We start from the raw sequence: 16,405 nt of genomic DNA, 5'->3' as shown, positions 1-16,405 counted from the left end.
CCTTCCTTCCTTCCTTCCTTCCTTCCTTCCTTCCTTCCTTCCTTCCTCCCTTCCTTCCTTCCTTCTTTCCTTCCTTCCTTCCTTCCTCCCTTCCTTCCTTTTACAAATGTTAACATAGCTGACATGCTCTTCCTTAATTTGTCTTTTTTGTTTAATAATATATCTGAAAAGGTTCTTCCCTGTCAGAAGCTACAGAGCTACCATATTCCTTGTATGGGCTGTATAACATTCCTTCGTATGACATTTTCATAGTTTACTTAGCCATTTTTTATAGTGTTTCTTCAGGTGCTAGAGTTTTATGTTTTTATGTAGTCAAATAGATCAGTCTTTGCTTCCATTGTTATACTTAGAAAATATTTTTCCTTTGGGGCGCCTGGGTGGCTCAGTCGTTAAGCGTCTGCCTTCGGCTCAGGTCATGATCCCAGGGTCCTGGGATCGAGCCCCGCATCGGGCTCCCTGCTCTGCAGGAAGCCTGCTTCTCCCTCTGCCACTCCCCCTGCTTGTGTTCCCTCTCTCACTGTCTCTCTCTCTCTGTCAAATAAATAAATAAAATCTTAAAAAAAAAAAAAGAAAATATTTTTCCTTTAATGAAAAAAATGTTTTCCTTAGATTAAAAAAATACTTGTTACGTTCTGTTTGTATCTTGGGGCTGCTGCAACAAATTACCACGTTTGGGGGCTTAATACAATAGAAATTTATTCTCTCCCAGTTCTGGAGGCCAGAAGTCTGAAATCAAGGTGTCAGCAGGACTGTGCTCCCTCAGGTCCTTCCTCTACCCTTCCAGCTTCCAGAGGCTTCCGGAGGCTTCTGGTGCTCTGCCTCTGTCTTCACATGGCCTCCTCTTCTATGTCTGTGTGTCTCTCTCTCTTTTTTTTATTGTGGTGAAAAACAATGACGTAAGTTTTACCCTTTTCATAAACGTTTCAGTGTATGGTATTGCTACCTGTGCGCGTTGTCGTACGACAAACCTCTAGAACTTTTTTACCTGGCGTGACTAAAACTCCGTACCGGCTGAATCTCAATTCCCCATTTCTCCCTTCCTCCCTTCCTCCAGCTCCCGGCAACCACCATGCTGCTCTCTCTGTGTGTCTCTTATAAGGACACCTGCCATTGGATTTAGGGCCCACCTGGATAAGCCAGGATGTTCTCATTTCAAGATCCTTCACTTAATTATACCTGCAAGACCTTCCAAATAAGGTAACAGTCGCAGGTTCCAGGGGTTAGGATGAGGGCATATCTTTTTGGGGTCCACCATTCAACTCACCGCATACTCTCAGTGCTTTTTATCCCCCTTCCTAGAAATCATCTTTGGAAAATAAAGTTTTGAGAGCAGCTTTAACAATTATTTCTTCAGTCATCCCCTTCAGGAGTTGTTGAACGTCTCCCGTATGCACAGCACTTGTAGGTTCTTACTTCCTCCTGTGGCAATTACTACAGTATGGTGGTGGTATGTGGCCTTTTGAATAGTAATAATATGGTGAGGTGCTGTTCTTGGGGAGAAACATTTTTTCCAATTTCTACAAATATGTGATTACAAATAGGATTTTCGCATTTTGCATGGCCCAAAGCTAAGATGTTTGAAAATGTACACTGAGATTGATTGTTATTTTGAGTAAGATTGAAAAGTAGCATTAAAGTCAATATTACACATATATGAATATTTATAGATAAGAATAATACCGTACCAAATACTCTGTAACAGTAAAACTGGTTGACGTGTATATTAACGCTGTAATGAACTGTTGCGGGGAGCAGTTTGCTCTGTGCCCTGAGCTTCCCTGCAAGTTCTCGCTGAGTGCGCCAGATGGCAGAACTTATCTATCTTCTGTGCTGCTTGTCCAAAAAGTGCTGGGCCACCGGCCCTGGGTTCCTCTCCTGTAAAGCAGTCCATTGCATGTGCACGTGTCATCTGGGCCCATCATGTCACCACCATGAGACTTCGGGGCAGGGGAACGAATGTGAGTATGCTTATGCTTGCTGCACCATGAGTCATAAGGTCCTTTGTCTCTGACCCAAGACACTGTGTCTTCTGCCAGTGCTCATGAAACAGTAGTAGGCTAATTTGGAACTTATAAGTAAGTAAACTCAGACAAATATAAGTTGGTTTTGAAAAATTAGGCATAGATTGAATTTTTGTAGCTAAAGTCACTGAATATTGATTTAAAAGATGATTTTTTTTTAAGTGGACTCCATGCCGAGCATGGAGCCCAACGTGGGGCTTGAACTCATGACCCTGATATCAAGACCTGAGCTGAAATCAAGAGTTGCATGCTCCACCGACTGAGCCAGCCAGGCCCCCCAAAAGATGATTTTTCTGTGCAATCTTATAAATACAAATTCTCAAAAGTCTATCATTGTTTCAGTTTTATGACTTATGATATTTATGTATCAGGTATATTAGGATAATGCTTACTAGGTGCTGTAATGGATACATTAGACCCCCCAAGTGTCAGGCGCTTTACACAAGAGAGGTGTTTTTCACGTTCATGTCAAGTTCTATGTGGATGTTCCCCACTGGGAGTCATTCCTGGTAGCTTTTCCATCATCTTTATCTGCTAAGGTTTCCGGGGGCTCTCGTCTCTCCTGGCTAGGCAGAGGGGTGTGAGCATGTGGGGGGGGAGGCGTATGAGGGAGGTTTGGTTTTTCCTTTTTTCTGGCAGCTGTCTTCGTGCGAGCTGTGGCAGCTGCAGTGACTGCCCTTTCCTGTGCTTTTGCTTTGTTATTCTGACTTTCTATTGTGGCCAAATCCAAGCATGCCAGAAGAGGGAAGACAATACAGTGAGCCCTCACGTGCACCATCACCTAGTTTCAGCAGGGATGACATTTTGCCGTTCTCACCCCTGCCACTTCTTTTTCTGGAGTCTATAGATTTTATTGTTGCTTTTTAATAAAACGGTGCTCTCATTATGGAAAATAACTTAGGTGATGAGACATTTTTAATCTTACCCCTCAGAGAGAGCCACTTAATGTATTGTCTTTAAGGGAATAACCTGTGTCGTTTGTTTTGTTTTTTTTTTTTTTTGAGAGAGAGAGAGAGGGAGAGGGCGGGGGGAGGGCAGAGGGAAAGAAATTCTCAACTAGGCTCCATGCCCAGCACGGAGCTTGACGTGGGGCTCGATCCCACGACCCTGAGATCACGACCCAAGCCGAAACCAAGAGTCTGACATTAAACGGACTGAGCCACCCAGGCGCCCCTAATCTGTGTCATTCTTTTAAATATATTCAATGTATTCCATTATATGGATAAACCGTACGTAATTTATCTAGTTCCACATGGGAGAGCATCAGTTTTTCCCTATTAAGTAACGTTGAACTAACATCCTCATATCATACCTACCTGAGCAAGTGTTTTTTACAGGATAAGTTCTCAGAATTGCTGTGTCAGAGGGTATGAATGTCTTACAGATGTAACGGGTACTGTCAGATTGCCCTCCAAATGACTGTCCCAGTGTACGCGTTCAGCAGTGGCAAATGGGACGGTACTGGAGCATTTTAAAGCAAATCCCACACATCTTATCATTTCACGGGGCAATACTTCAGTATTTCTTGCTAACAGATAAGGACTCTTTTCATTTTTATACATATTTCTAAAAAACATTATCACTTCTAAAAAAAGATAGTGTCTTTTATTGTTGGTTTGTTCAAATCAGAACTCACACAGGCATTACAAATGTGTCCTAAGAGAGGCGTTGAAGGGGATGGCCTCCTTTGGAGTTGTGCTGTTTTAAAAGCCTGCTCTGTGCTTATGTAGGTTTGGGACCCCGAGGTGACGGGCTTTTTGTGGTCCAGGTCTGCTTAATGGGTTTCTGATCTGTTTGCTTCTGGGCAGCTCCACACTCAAGGTTCTTTCGTAGACATAGTTCGAAAGGCTGCCCTATTTCTTTGTGGCCTTGCTTTCTGCGTCTCGTCCCGATCTCCGGGACGCTCCCCGAAGCTCTCCGAAACCGGTGCCTGGCTGGGGTGGGGCGCGGCTGCCTTTCTGTGATCTTGGTGCCCGGCCGGCCCATGTGTGCCACGGGGAAGTCTCCAGACTGCTTCTGTCAACATCATTTTGCGGTCTTACTCTCCTGTTATTTGGACTGAAGAAACTTTTTCAACCCAGTAAGACTTTTCCTTTCTCGGTTTTTCTCATTCCTTCCATTTCTGCTTGAAAAGTAGCATTTGTCTCCTGAGCTCGTTGTTGTCTTGAGCTCTTTTGCCGAGGCAGTGAGGAGTCAACACGCCCCACCACCCTGCCCCTTCCCGCCACCTTCCAGAAGCCGGCAGGCCCAGGAGACGCTGCTCGGTGAGAGGCAGCAGTCACCGCAGGCGGGACTCGGGACCTCGCCGTGACACCCCAGGCCCTGCAGCGCCCCAGCCTGCGGTCTGCCGCCTGACTGCACTTTTTAGGTTTTTTGTTCCCAGCACGTTACCTCGAGATACTCATTCCTGCATCTGTCAGGGTTTGGTCTGGAAAACAGGCACTGCTCTAGGTATTTCAAGCAGGATGGGATTTAACCCAGTGACTCGGAGGCTGTGAGACCATTACAGTGCCCGAGTGACGGTGGTGGCGGCGGCAAAGCCAGGGAAGCTGCTGGCAGCTTCCAGGAAATGCAGGAATGACAGGAAGCTGCCACAGATCAGCTGGGCCTCCCGCAGGACCCGGAGGCTGATGTTCAGGAGGACGCTCGCTCCGAGGCTGCTGGTGCAAGATCGCGCCTGCCCAGAGCCAGAGCCCTGGCTTGGGTGCTCCTGCCAGAGTCCCCGCCGGCCTCCACCTGGGACGCCTCGGGTCGTCTGCTTTCCAGCGCTTGCAGGGGAGCTCAGCCTCTCCCCGCTGGCGGGACTGGGCCGGGAGCTTCCCTGCCGGACGAGGGGGAGCACAGCCTGGGAGGAAACGGTGCTTGGTGCTCGGTGCCAACACACAGCCTAGCTGCCTTTTTTTTTTTTTTTTAAGATTTTATTTATTCATTTTGACAGAGACAGAGACAGCGAGAGCAGGAACACAAGCAGGGAGAGTGGGAGAGGGAGAAGCAGGCTTCCCGCCGAGCAGGGAGCCCAGTGTGGGGCTCGTTCCTAGGACCCCAGGATCATGACCTCAGCTGAAGGCAGACGCTTAACGACTGAGCCACCAGGCGCCCCATCACTGTGTAATTTTAAGGCGTACAGCATGATGGTTTGGTTTACATATATTGTGAAACGATGACCACGATAGGTTCAGCTAACACCCATCTTCTCCTGAAGATACGATAAAAAAGAAAAAAGGAAACAAAATTTTCTCCTTGCGACAAGGACTCTTAGGACTATTCTCTGAACGACTTTCCTTATGTCATATGGCGATGTTAGCTGTGGTCAGTCAGCTTGTGGCGTGTCCCATCCCCGGGACTTACTTATCTTGTAACTGAAGTTTGTCCCTCTTGACTCCCTTCTCTACTTCCCCTCTGCTGGCGGCTTCCCTTGAGCTGAGGGGAGCCCCGAACCTTAGAAATCATGGAGTAACAGTCCCCTGCGTTTCGGCGTCATGTTATCTATCGTCTAGGTAAAAAAGCTTGCTGTCTGGAAGTGAGTACAGAGTATACGCACACATAAATTTTATCTGTGTAATTGTTTTCATTCGTAGACTATAAAGCAATTGTCAAAATAGGAGAGGGAACGTTTTCTGAAGTTATGAAGATGCAGAGCCTGAGGGACGGAAGCTACTACGCGTGCAAGCAGATGAAGCAGCACTTTGAAAGGTAGGCGGGCAGAGACGGGCTTCGCCACTAAACCAGCTGCAGCTTTAGAGCGAGGAGGGCCACTCGGCATCGTGGGAAAAGTGTATTCATGTGCTAACAGGCGACATGCAGTCCGCTTTCTCTGGGCAGGGGCTTGGGGCTAACTTTATGATAATATTTGTGTTTATGATTTTATATGTGTGTGAAAACTATTATGTTTATGATTTTATTCAGGTCCAGGCTTACTGTGATATCAGTGATTAATGGTCACAAAACATTTAAATTGTAAAAGTATGCCTCACTTTAAACAGCCTATATGTTCCTCAAAGTTGTATGTTGGACTTTTATAACTGAAACCTTAGTCTCAATATATTAGAGATGCTTATGATTTAATTAATTGTGAATCAGTTAATATATTGGAAAACAACTTCCAGTTAGGGTTGGAAGAATTTATTCCCTGAAAGGGATCAGTTGCCGCTTGTGGGGAGGGGAGCTCTCTTGTTCTAGGTTCTTGGAGCACTGCTGTGGCTTTGGCCCTCCGAGCGGTCTCTTAATCCCTCAACTTTGCAGCTTCTTAACATAGGGCACTAAGGAGTCAGACACCAGCCGTGACTCGGAAGCTCTGTCAGAATGACGAAGCAGATGCTGGCCTCACGGCACCTGGGAATCTTTCAGAAGAGAGGCGTGAAGCTCAGCCTTTGTTTAACAGCAAAGGAATTGAAGTCTCTAAAGAGTAAAAGCTAGTTGTAAAAAAAACACAGTCATTCCCCCACATCGACACAGCCTTCTGAAGTGTTTTGGGGTATAAACCTTGATTTCAGACTCTTAGTACAAAAAAGTGTTTCTCAGATCAGAAAGGAGTGCAGGGCCGTTAGTCATGTCAGAGAGTATGGAGAACAGTAATGTCATCTTCATGACCTCCCCACGGGGTGTCTGTAACCATCCCTGGTTTGCACACGAGGAGAGGTGCTTAGAGATCTGAAGTAGCCTGACAGTCGTCGCTGTAGGTCACCAGGTGGGCAGAGCTGTATTTGAATCATCCAGGTTTCACCAGGCCAGAATCCTCCTCCTTCGCTGCGCAGCGCATGCGGTTGTTTACGTGCCAATGCCAAGTCACTGGGTCTGCGGCTTTTCCTCTGTTGCTCGCTTCTCCCTCTGTGTATTCTGCATTCTCTGGGTTCCTCTACCTTTATACCTTGCGATGGAGAATTTGATGTGCGGTGTACCGATTACCCCATACCTAAAGAGCAGACTTCCTGAAACAGCCACCTCTGAGAGATGCCCCACAAACCCAGAGTAGCAGAGAAAGGACTTCAGGCAGCGGGGTGGGACGCATTTGCACCCTAGGAGAGGACTGGAGTCCCCGTCAGGTTCCACTGTCAGGGTCGGGTGGATGTACTTACAGACAACAGGGCTCGCTAGCTGCTGTTTTTGTGAAGAGGGAGATATAAACAGTGGACAGGACAGATAGCCTGCAGACTTGAGGCATTTCTGGGCTTGTTTGGATGTCAGAGGAACGTGCAGTCACGCTCGCTCTGTTGAGCCGGCCGTCAGGAGAAATCACACTTGGGCGTGAGTGTGCCTTCAGGAAGGTAGAGGTATCTGTAATACATAATAGAAAGGTTTCCATCAAAGAACCCATCCTTTGAGGGGCAGGGAACGCTCAGTTTTATCTGGAGAAGTACCTTCTTGTGACCTCGGCCCGTCGGGAGAATGTGGTCACCTAAGGGACGTGGTTTCCTAGTGGTGAAGCGCATTCCGGATTCACCATCTGCCGGGTTCCGGACATGCCAACAGTGCCCTGTCCACTGAGCCTTGGTCTCCTTGTGGTGAGGTGCTTGAGGACTAAGTGAGGGAATGAACAGAAAGTTGGGAGGGAGGTGCGGCACATGGCAACCGTTCAGTGGATGGTAGCCTTCGTTCCTGTGGGTGTGGCCGTTTGTGGTGTTTCAGAAACAGTGCTCTGTCCTCACTTGAAAAGTGATTGATTGGGCGCCTGGGTGGCTCAGTTGGTTAAGCGACTGCCTTTGGCTCAGGTCATGATCCTGGAGTCCCGGGATCGAGTCCTGCATCGGGCTCCCTGCTTGGCGGGGAGTCTGCTTCTCCCTCTGACCCTCCGCCATCTCATGCTCTCTCTCTCATTCTCTCTCTCTCAAATAAATAAATAAAATCTTTAAAAAAAAAAAAAAGAAAAGTGATTAGAACACATATTTTTCTTTTAAAAACCCGTAATAAGTAAAGGTTTTTAATAAAATACGACTGAATCAGAGTTACTTTTTATTTTTGTTTTGTTTTGTTTGCTTGTTTATTTAGTAATCTGTACACCCATCGTGGGGCTTGAATTCGTGACCCCCAGATCAAGAGTCCCATGCTCCACGGGCAGAGCAGCCAGGCTTCCCAGTGTTACTTCTCTATAAAGTTTGTGTATGTTTAGGAGATTATGAACAGGCTTTAGTTTCTGTTGTATAACTCACAATTTCATGTATTGGCTTTACTTAAAAGGAAGTGCACTTACTCTGGGCTAGTGGAATTTTGTTGCTGTTTGATGTATGGAATCAGTGATAGAGTCTCAAGCTGGTTTTGACAGGTATCTGCCAGCCGTGTAATCCAAACCTCAGAGGAATTGGGTTTTGGGTCTGTTCACGTGAGTTCTAATTTGCTCTTGATACGTATGTTCAAAACTATAGGAGATTATAACCCAATACTAGCATTGTTTATTTCATAATTGTTCCAGCTTAGATTATTCCAGCTGTGGCTTTGGGAGCTCTCTCGGGTTGGCTCCTGTGTTCTTTTGATAAGCTCCATGCTTTTTCTTTTCCTTTCCTTTTTTAACACTTTAATTTTTGGCACTACAAGATTCTCTAGGCTCATCTTGTATTTTTCCTGCCCCTAGAATCATCCATTTCTCTAAGGAGTCCTGGTTCCTTTTATTGGAGAAGGGTATTTAGAAAACAAGATCTTGGCACCAGGTGTGCTCACTGCTCCTGGAATGTCAATCCCTCTAGACTCAGCAGACAGAGCTAATATGTATACTAATCCGTGTGTACACACATCTCTCTCTTTTTCTCTCTCTACCCTCCCAACTGTCTTTTCAAATAACCATGAGTCCATACTGATAAATAAATGAGTAAATAAATAAATTGGGATGAGGGGACAATTCTTCCTTACAGAAGAATTCCAGTTAATAAATATAGAAGGAATGAGGGAAATAGAAAATCATCACTAGAATAGCAGTAATAATTTCTGCAGGGAAGATAAAGTGATGGGACACCTGGGTGGCTCAGTGAGTTAAGCTGAGCCTTCGACTCAGGTCATGATCCCAGAGTCCTGGGATGGAGCCCCGCATCGGGCTCCCTGCTCAGTGAGGAGCGTGCTTCTCCCTCTGCCTGCCGCTTCCCTTGCTTATGCTCATTCTCTCTCTGACAAATAAATAAATAAAATCTTAAATAAAATAAAATTAGTAGGTGAAAGTTTAAAGAGAACAGGATTACTGCAGAGCCTCCAGTGATTTCCCCCCTAACTATTTATTAATTACTGTGGTGGTTTTAACATATGTCCACAAATGATTTGGTATTCCTTCCTTCAGGAGGTGGGGCTTAATTCCCTGGCCTTTGAGTGTGGGCTACACTTGCTTCTAAGGGATAGAAAGTAGGAAGGGAAAGATAGTAACTTTACAGTGAAAAACCTGGAAGATACCACCTTAACTAAATGATTAACACCATCAGTAATAAGACATATTGATGTTATGTACTTTCTGACATAATGGGTTTGAAAGAGCAAGCATATCACCTCTGTGGTGTTCTTTCCCGAAGATCCATAATCTCAGTTTAATTATGAGAATACGTCAGACCAGCCCAAATTAAGGGGCATCTACAGAATACCTGGGGGTACCCCTTAAAACTGTCAAGGTAGTAAAAAACAAAGGCGGTATCACAGACTGGAGGTGAGTATGGGAACATGACAACTTAATTGTAATGAGGTATCCTGGGTCCTGGAAGAGAAAAAGACATTCACAGGAAAACTGGGGAAATCCAAAACTTGATAGTTAATAGAACTGTACCAATGTTAATTTTTTAGTTTTGATAAATCTTGCATAAAGTGTTAACATTAGGGGAAGCTGGGTTACGGGAACTTCCTGTACCATCTTGTTAACTCTTCTGTTAGTCTAAAATGATTTCAAAGTAAAAAACAAATCAAAATAAATAAAATTAACCATTGGTGATCTGGAATGACTCCTATTGCTCCTAAGCTCCCTCCATTGCTAAAGGTATTGCTGTTATTTCTGACTTACAGGAAGAAATGACCTTACAGTTTCTAGAAGAAAGTTCGAGAAGAAAGACGACTGCTTTGGGGGTCATTTCTAGGACAGAGATTGAGAATAATTTGTGGGATGCCCCAGTGGCGCTGATGCTTGATCCACAAGTTTAATGTTGTTCTTTTGTTTTTTTAACCATGAAAATAATATCTCTAGCTTTTGGAGTCCTGGAGTATCTATCAGCATTATTAAACAATTTAATCTTATTCACTTGAAGAATAATTTTAGGTTCTTTAAAAATCCATTTCTGCTGATTTATCCTCATCTAAGTAAATCTTCAGAGTCACCTTGCACAGTTGTGTGGGTGGATGAGAAACGAGAAGCAGTAACAGGAAAATCACACTGAGTCACACGGGCAGAATGAGGTTGGTATTTGGAGCTTCTGACTCCCACCTCCTCCAGGCTTTACTTCTATTCCTTTCATTTCACTCTTACGGAAATAGAAATGGACAGCGTTTGCAATAATAATTGCTAATGGGACGTCCAGGTGAGGCCAGAGAAGCCCATTCGTTAGTACTGGGTCAGCAGGGTACTTTCAGCTTCTGAGGCTTGTTCTCCAGAGTGGCTCAGAGGCTCGTTTGGGGTAAGTGAGTTACTTGCAGGAGGCCTGCAGAGTGACCCAGTCTTTTGGATGCCTGGTTTCCGCCTGGACTCCCACAAGCGCAACAGTTAATTTGAGGCCCCCCCCTTTTTTTTTGCTATGATTGTATTCTGTATTCTTCCTATAGAAATACTGTAAAGAGACGGAATGGGTTTCTTTAAAAAAAAATCCATAGTCTTGATATTTGTAGGATCTCTCTAGTGTCCTGAAGCAATAACACTCATACATATGGGCTACTCCTAGTCGGCACAGGGACGAGCTCAGGCTCTGAAGTTTTGTGACCTTGGACAAGTCCTCAATCTCTCTGTCTCAGTTGCTTTGTATATACCATATAGATGTCTACCTAGGATCTACCTCATAGGGTCCTTGTGAGGGTTAAGGCAGGTGGGCACTCAGCACAGTGCTTGTGCTGTGATCCACAGTCCTGGATCAATCTGCCATGTAACAGTGCAGGTGAGTGGGGTTTGAAGACTTCAGAAAAGTGAAGGGGGGCGGCGAGAGCACAAATCATGATAAAGATGACAGCAGTTGTTCATCAAGCGTCTGGCGCCGTGCCCAGTACCGGGTGAATTATGTACATATAGCATTGAATCCTCACTGCAGTCCTAGGAGAAAGATGCTGTCGATGCCTCAGGGAAGCCTGGTTGGAGAGCCAAGCTCCCTCATCTGTCTGGTGTCACTGAGCTGGGAAGCAGTAGAGCCCAGTGTGGGACCCAAGTCTGTGTAGGTCCAGGGCCCGTGTTCTTTGCAGCGCTCTGGACCGCTGCAGAAGGTCCGGTCTTGACTTGGCACGCAGTTTTTCTCACGTCACATCACTGCATGGTCCTCCAATTACTTTGACAAAAATAAAGTCTGCTTTGTAAGGTTATAAATAAAAACAAAGGCAAGAAATTCATGAGTCACTTTAAAAGCTCTTTTACTTAAAAAGAATACAATTATGGAAAATTTCAAACATATACAAAGTAAACAGAACAGTATAATGAACCCCAGGTGTCTGGCAGCCGGAATCGACACGCCTGTGATGTTTATTTCCTGTGCGTCTCCAGCAGGCCTCCTTCCCCACTTGCTTGTTAGGATACGGGTCTTTTTTTTTTTTAAGGCAAAATTTGCATATGTTAAAATGCACATTTCTTTATAATTTTGGCAAACGGATATTCTCATGTAATTGAGAGCTAGAACATTTCTGTCACCTATAAAGCTCCTTCATGGCAGTTCTCCACCCCCATCCAGGCAGTCACTATTCTGGGTTTTTCCCTTTATCCTCTTCTAGAAATTCGTACTAAATAGAATCACCGGAAGTGAAAGCTCTGAATGTGCTCTCCTGACCAGCTCTGTTAGCTCAGCATGAAGTCTTTGAGGTTCATCCACCCCGTTGCTCTGGTAGTTTATACCTTTTTACTACCTAGTAACACACCATCTATTTATCCATTCTCCTGGTGATGGACTTTTACTGGTTTTGGTTTGAGGCTGCTATGAATAAACCTGCTCTTAAAACTCATGCACAAGGGGTGCCTGGGTGGCTCAGTCGGTTAAGTGTCTGCCTTTGGCTCAGGTCATGATCCCAGGGTCCTGGGATTGAGGTCCGCATCAGGCTTCCTGCTCAGGGGGAGGTCTGCTTCTCCCTCTGCCTGCCTTCCTCCTGCTTGTGCTCATGTGCTCTCTCTCTCTGACAAGTAAATAAATAAATAAATCTATCTTTAAAAAAAAACATATGTACAAGCCTTGTTGGGATCTAGGTTTTCATTTTTCTTACACAGTTACCTAGAATAGAATCGCTGGATCAAAGGATAGGTGTTTCAGTGTGTAAGAAACTGCCAAGCCTTTTTCCAAAGTGATTATACCTGTTTCCATCCATCCCCACCAGCAAAGAATGAGAGTTGCAGTAGCTCTGCATCCTCCCCAGCATTTGGTGGTGTTAGCCTTAAATGTTAACCACCCTGGTGAGTGGCATCTCACTTTGGTTTAGTTCCCGTGGCCCTGATGGCTAGTGATGATGGATGCTCACTCATGTGCTTATCAGCCACTCATGGACCTTCTTTTGTGAAACATGTGAGAGTATTTCTTTCTTAAATGTTGGAAATAATTCACCTGTGAAATCACCTGGGCCTGAGTTTCCTTCGTGGGGAAGCTTCACCCCCCACTGCGATGGCACCATGGTGTATCCGACCCATGGAATGTTAAAGACTCAAGTAGAACCTTATAAGGTTTTCAGAGCTTCATTGAGATATGATTTACATATCCTAAAATCCACCCACTGTAAGGAAAGTTACACAGTTGTGTAACTATCACCATAATCCCATTTTAGAACACTTCCATCAGCTGTGAGGAGGCTTTTGATAACAAATTCCGTTTCTTTGGTAAACACAGGGCTACTTTGATTTTCAGTTTTGTGTCGGATTTGGTAATTATGTTTTTCAAGGAATCTGTCTATTTATTTATTTTTAAAGATTTTATTTATTTATTTGACAGAGAGAGACGCAGAGAGAGAAGGAACAGAAGCAGCAAGGGTGGGAGAGGGAGAAGCAGGCTTCCTGCCAAGCAGGGAGCCCGATGCGGGGCTCGATCCCAGGACTCCGGGATCATGACCTGAGCCGAAGGCAGACGCTTAACGACTGAGCCACCCAGGCGCCCCGAATCTGTCTATTTAATTGTCATATTTATTGGCATATAGTTCATAATACTCTCTTATCTTTTTTCAAAAAAGATTTTATTTATTTATTTGAGAGAGAGAGGGAGTAGGAGGAGGGAGAGGGAGAAGCAGGCTCCTGGCTGAGCAGGGAGCCTGCTGTAGGGCTTGATCCCGGAACTCTGGGATCATGACCCAAGCTGAAGGCAGACGCTTAACTGGCTGAGCCACCCCGGAGCCCCTCTCTCTTTATCTTTTTGATATCTAACTCTAGTGATGTCCCCTCTGTCATTCCTGATATCGTTTGGTGGTGTTAGTGTTTTATATCATTTTTTTCCTCCCATTGGTCTTGATAAGGGTTTATCAGTTTTATTAATCTTTTCAAAGAACCAACTTTGGGTTTGTTCATTTTCTCTATTATTTGTCTATTTTCTTTCTTTTTTTTTAAAGATTTATTTATTTATTTTAGAGCGGTGGAGGAGTGAGTAGAGGGGGAGAGAGAGTCCAAAGCGGACTTCTCACTAAGTTCAGAGTCCAAAGCAGGGCTTGCTCTCATGATCCCGAGATCACGACCCGAGCCAAAACCAAGAGTCAGTCGCTCAACCAACTGAGCCACCCAGGCGTCCCTGTTTGTCTGTTTTCTGTGCCATCGATTTCTGCTCTTTATTGTTGCTTTTCTTCTACTTTGGTTTAATTTACTCTTCTTAGTCTACTTTCTTTTTTTTTTTTTTTTTAAAGGTTTTATTTATTTATTTGACAGACAGAATAGCGAGAGCAGGAACACAAGCAGGGGGAGTGGGAGAGGGAGAAGCAGGCTTCCCGCTGAGCAGGGAGCCCGATGTGGGGCTCGATCCCAGGACCCTGGGATCATGACCTGAGCCGAAGGCAGACGCTTAACGACTGAGCCACCCAGGCGCCCTTTAGTCTACTTTCTTAAGGTGAAAACATAGATAATTGATTTTTAACCATTTCTTCCTTCCTAACATAAGCATTTAAAGCCACAAATACACATCTAAGACCTGTTTTTCTGCATTCTGTACATCTTGATATGTTGTGTTTTCTTATTGCTTGGTATAAAATGTTTTCTAATTCTCCTCGTGATTTCTTCTTTACCAGTGGTTTATTTACAAGTGTGTTGTTTAATTTGCAGATATTTGGGGCTTTTCTAGCTAGCTTACTATTGTTGATTTTGAATTTATGTCCCTTGCGGTCAGAGAATGTGTTCTGTAAGTCTTTGTATTTGGACATTTGTTGAGATTTATCTTTGGGTCCAGCATATTCATCTGAGTGAAGAGCATATTGTACCTCTTAGGTGTTAAATATGGGTGGGATATAAGGTTAGTTAGGTCACAGTGGTTAACAGTGCTGTTAGGATCTTGTGCATCTTTACCGATTTTCTCAGTGACTGTCCTATCAGTTATGTAGAGGGGTACTGAAGCTTCCAGCTCTTCTTTCTGTTGTCAGTCTTTACCTCTTGTGTACTGAAGCTCTCTTATTTAGCACATTGTCCTGTCTTTTTGATATACTGCCCCATCATCATGAAGTCATCATAGCTAGTAATAATCTTTATTTTGAAATCTACTTTGTCTAATATTAAAATAACCGCTTCTTCTTCCCCTTCAGCTTAAGGACTTTCTTCCTACAGATTGAATTGGTTAGATGAACTTTTCCGTAAAACCTTTCCGGAGCACCTGGGTGGCTCAGTCAGCTAAGCGTCCCATTCTTGGTTTTGGCTCAGGTCACGCTCTGGGTCCGGCGATCAAGCCCCGTGGCGTCAGGCTCTGCGCTCAGTGCAGAGTCTGCTACCCCTACCCTCTCCCTCTGCTTCTCCAACCCTCATGGATTCTCTCTCTCTTCCTCTCTAAAATAAATCTTAAAAAAACAAACCACTTCCAATACAATGAAATGTTGAAATTGCATAATTATTTAATTTTTTTTTTTTTTTAAAGATTTTTTTTTATTTATTTGACAGAGAGAGACACAGCGAGAGAGGGAACACAAGCAGCAGCAGGAGAGGGAGAAGCAGACCCCCCGCGGAGCAGGGAGCCTGATGCGGGGCTCGATCCCAGGACCCTGGGATCATGACCTGAGCCGAAGGCAGACGCTTAACGACTGAGCCACCCAGGCGCCCCGAAATTGCATAATTATTTAAAAAATTAAATATTTTTGGGTGCCTGGGTGGCTCAGTTGGTTAAGCGACTGCCTTCGGCTCAGGTGATGATCCTGGAGTCCCTGGATCGAGTCCCGCATTGGGCTCCCTGCTTGGTGGGGAGCCTGCTTCTCCCTCTGACCCTGCCCCCTCTCATGTGCTTTCTCCCTCTCTCTCATTCTCTCTGTCTCAAATAAATAAAATCTTTAAAAAAAAATAAATAAATATTTTTTATTTTTTATACTTCGACCTGGTAACTATATTTTTTTTCAGTTGTAGAAAAAAAAATCCGTTTATGGTGGTATCATTGGTTCTTTTTGGAGCAGAGGCTGCCCGTCCTCCTCTGCCTTCAATTCCATGATTGTTTCTGTCTCCAGTAGGACAGTGAAAACAAACAAAACCCTGAATATCCCCTGACCCAAGATTCAAAGCAACTCCAAGGCAGAGAAAAACAGTTAATTCCAGTTTTTTATATTTTTTTCATGATTTTTAAAAGAGAGAACAGAGTTGTGGGGCACCTGGGTGGCTCAGTTGGTTAAGCGGCTGCCTTCGGCTCAAGTCATTATTCCAGGGTCCTGGGATCGAGCCCCGCATCGGGCTCCTTGCTCAGCAGGGAGTCTGCTTCTCCCTCTGCCTCTCCCCCTGCTTGTGCTCTCTGTCTGTCAAATAAAGAAATAAAATCTTTAAAAAAAGAGAGAGAACAGAGTTGATTTGTATTTTGTTAAAATAAAAATATTGTTATTTGAACAAAGGCTAGTGATGCTCAGATGAAAGTGCCTTTCTAAATGTATTAGTTCATTATTTATGAGTGAAATGTCTGTGGAGGCATGAAAGAATTATGTCACAATAAGCAGAATATGTTTCAGGGTATGATAACCAGTTTTCGTATTAATGATGATAAGAGTGGATGGTGGTTTGTCTCAGTGACTAGGCTGTTTGACTATCGAGTTCTTTTTTTTTTTTTAAGATTTTATTTATTTGACAGGGAGATAGAGCCAGAGATCACAGGAGGGGAATGGCA

General features: G+C 44.4%; 1 protein-coding gene across 2 annotated transcripts in view; it reads left to right on the top strand.

Annotated features, from left to right (window-relative positions):
- MOK (MOK protein kinase) overlaps positions 1 to 16,405 on the top strand; it is a 60,639-nt gene that overhangs the window by 15,279 nt on the left and 28,955 nt on the right. For both annotated transcript variants that reach the window (XM_032405961.1, XM_032405960.1), the window contains exon 2: positions 5,600 to 5,714. In XM_032405961.1, the coding sequence (XP_032261852.1) occupies positions 5,600 to 5,714 (115 nt within the window). The remainder of the gene's footprint in view (positions 1 to 5,599; positions 5,715 to 16,405) is intronic.

The sequence above is a fragment of the Phoca vitulina genome, unplaced genomic scaffold (genome assembly GCF_004348235.1).
Source record: "Phoca vitulina isolate PV1807 unplaced genomic scaffold, GSC_HSeal_1.0 scaffold7, whole genome shotgun sequence".
Classification (NCBI taxonomy): domain Eukaryota; kingdom Metazoa; phylum Chordata; class Mammalia; order Carnivora; family Phocidae; genus Phoca; species Phoca vitulina.
This window is presented reverse-complemented; position numbering and strand designations above follow the sequence as displayed.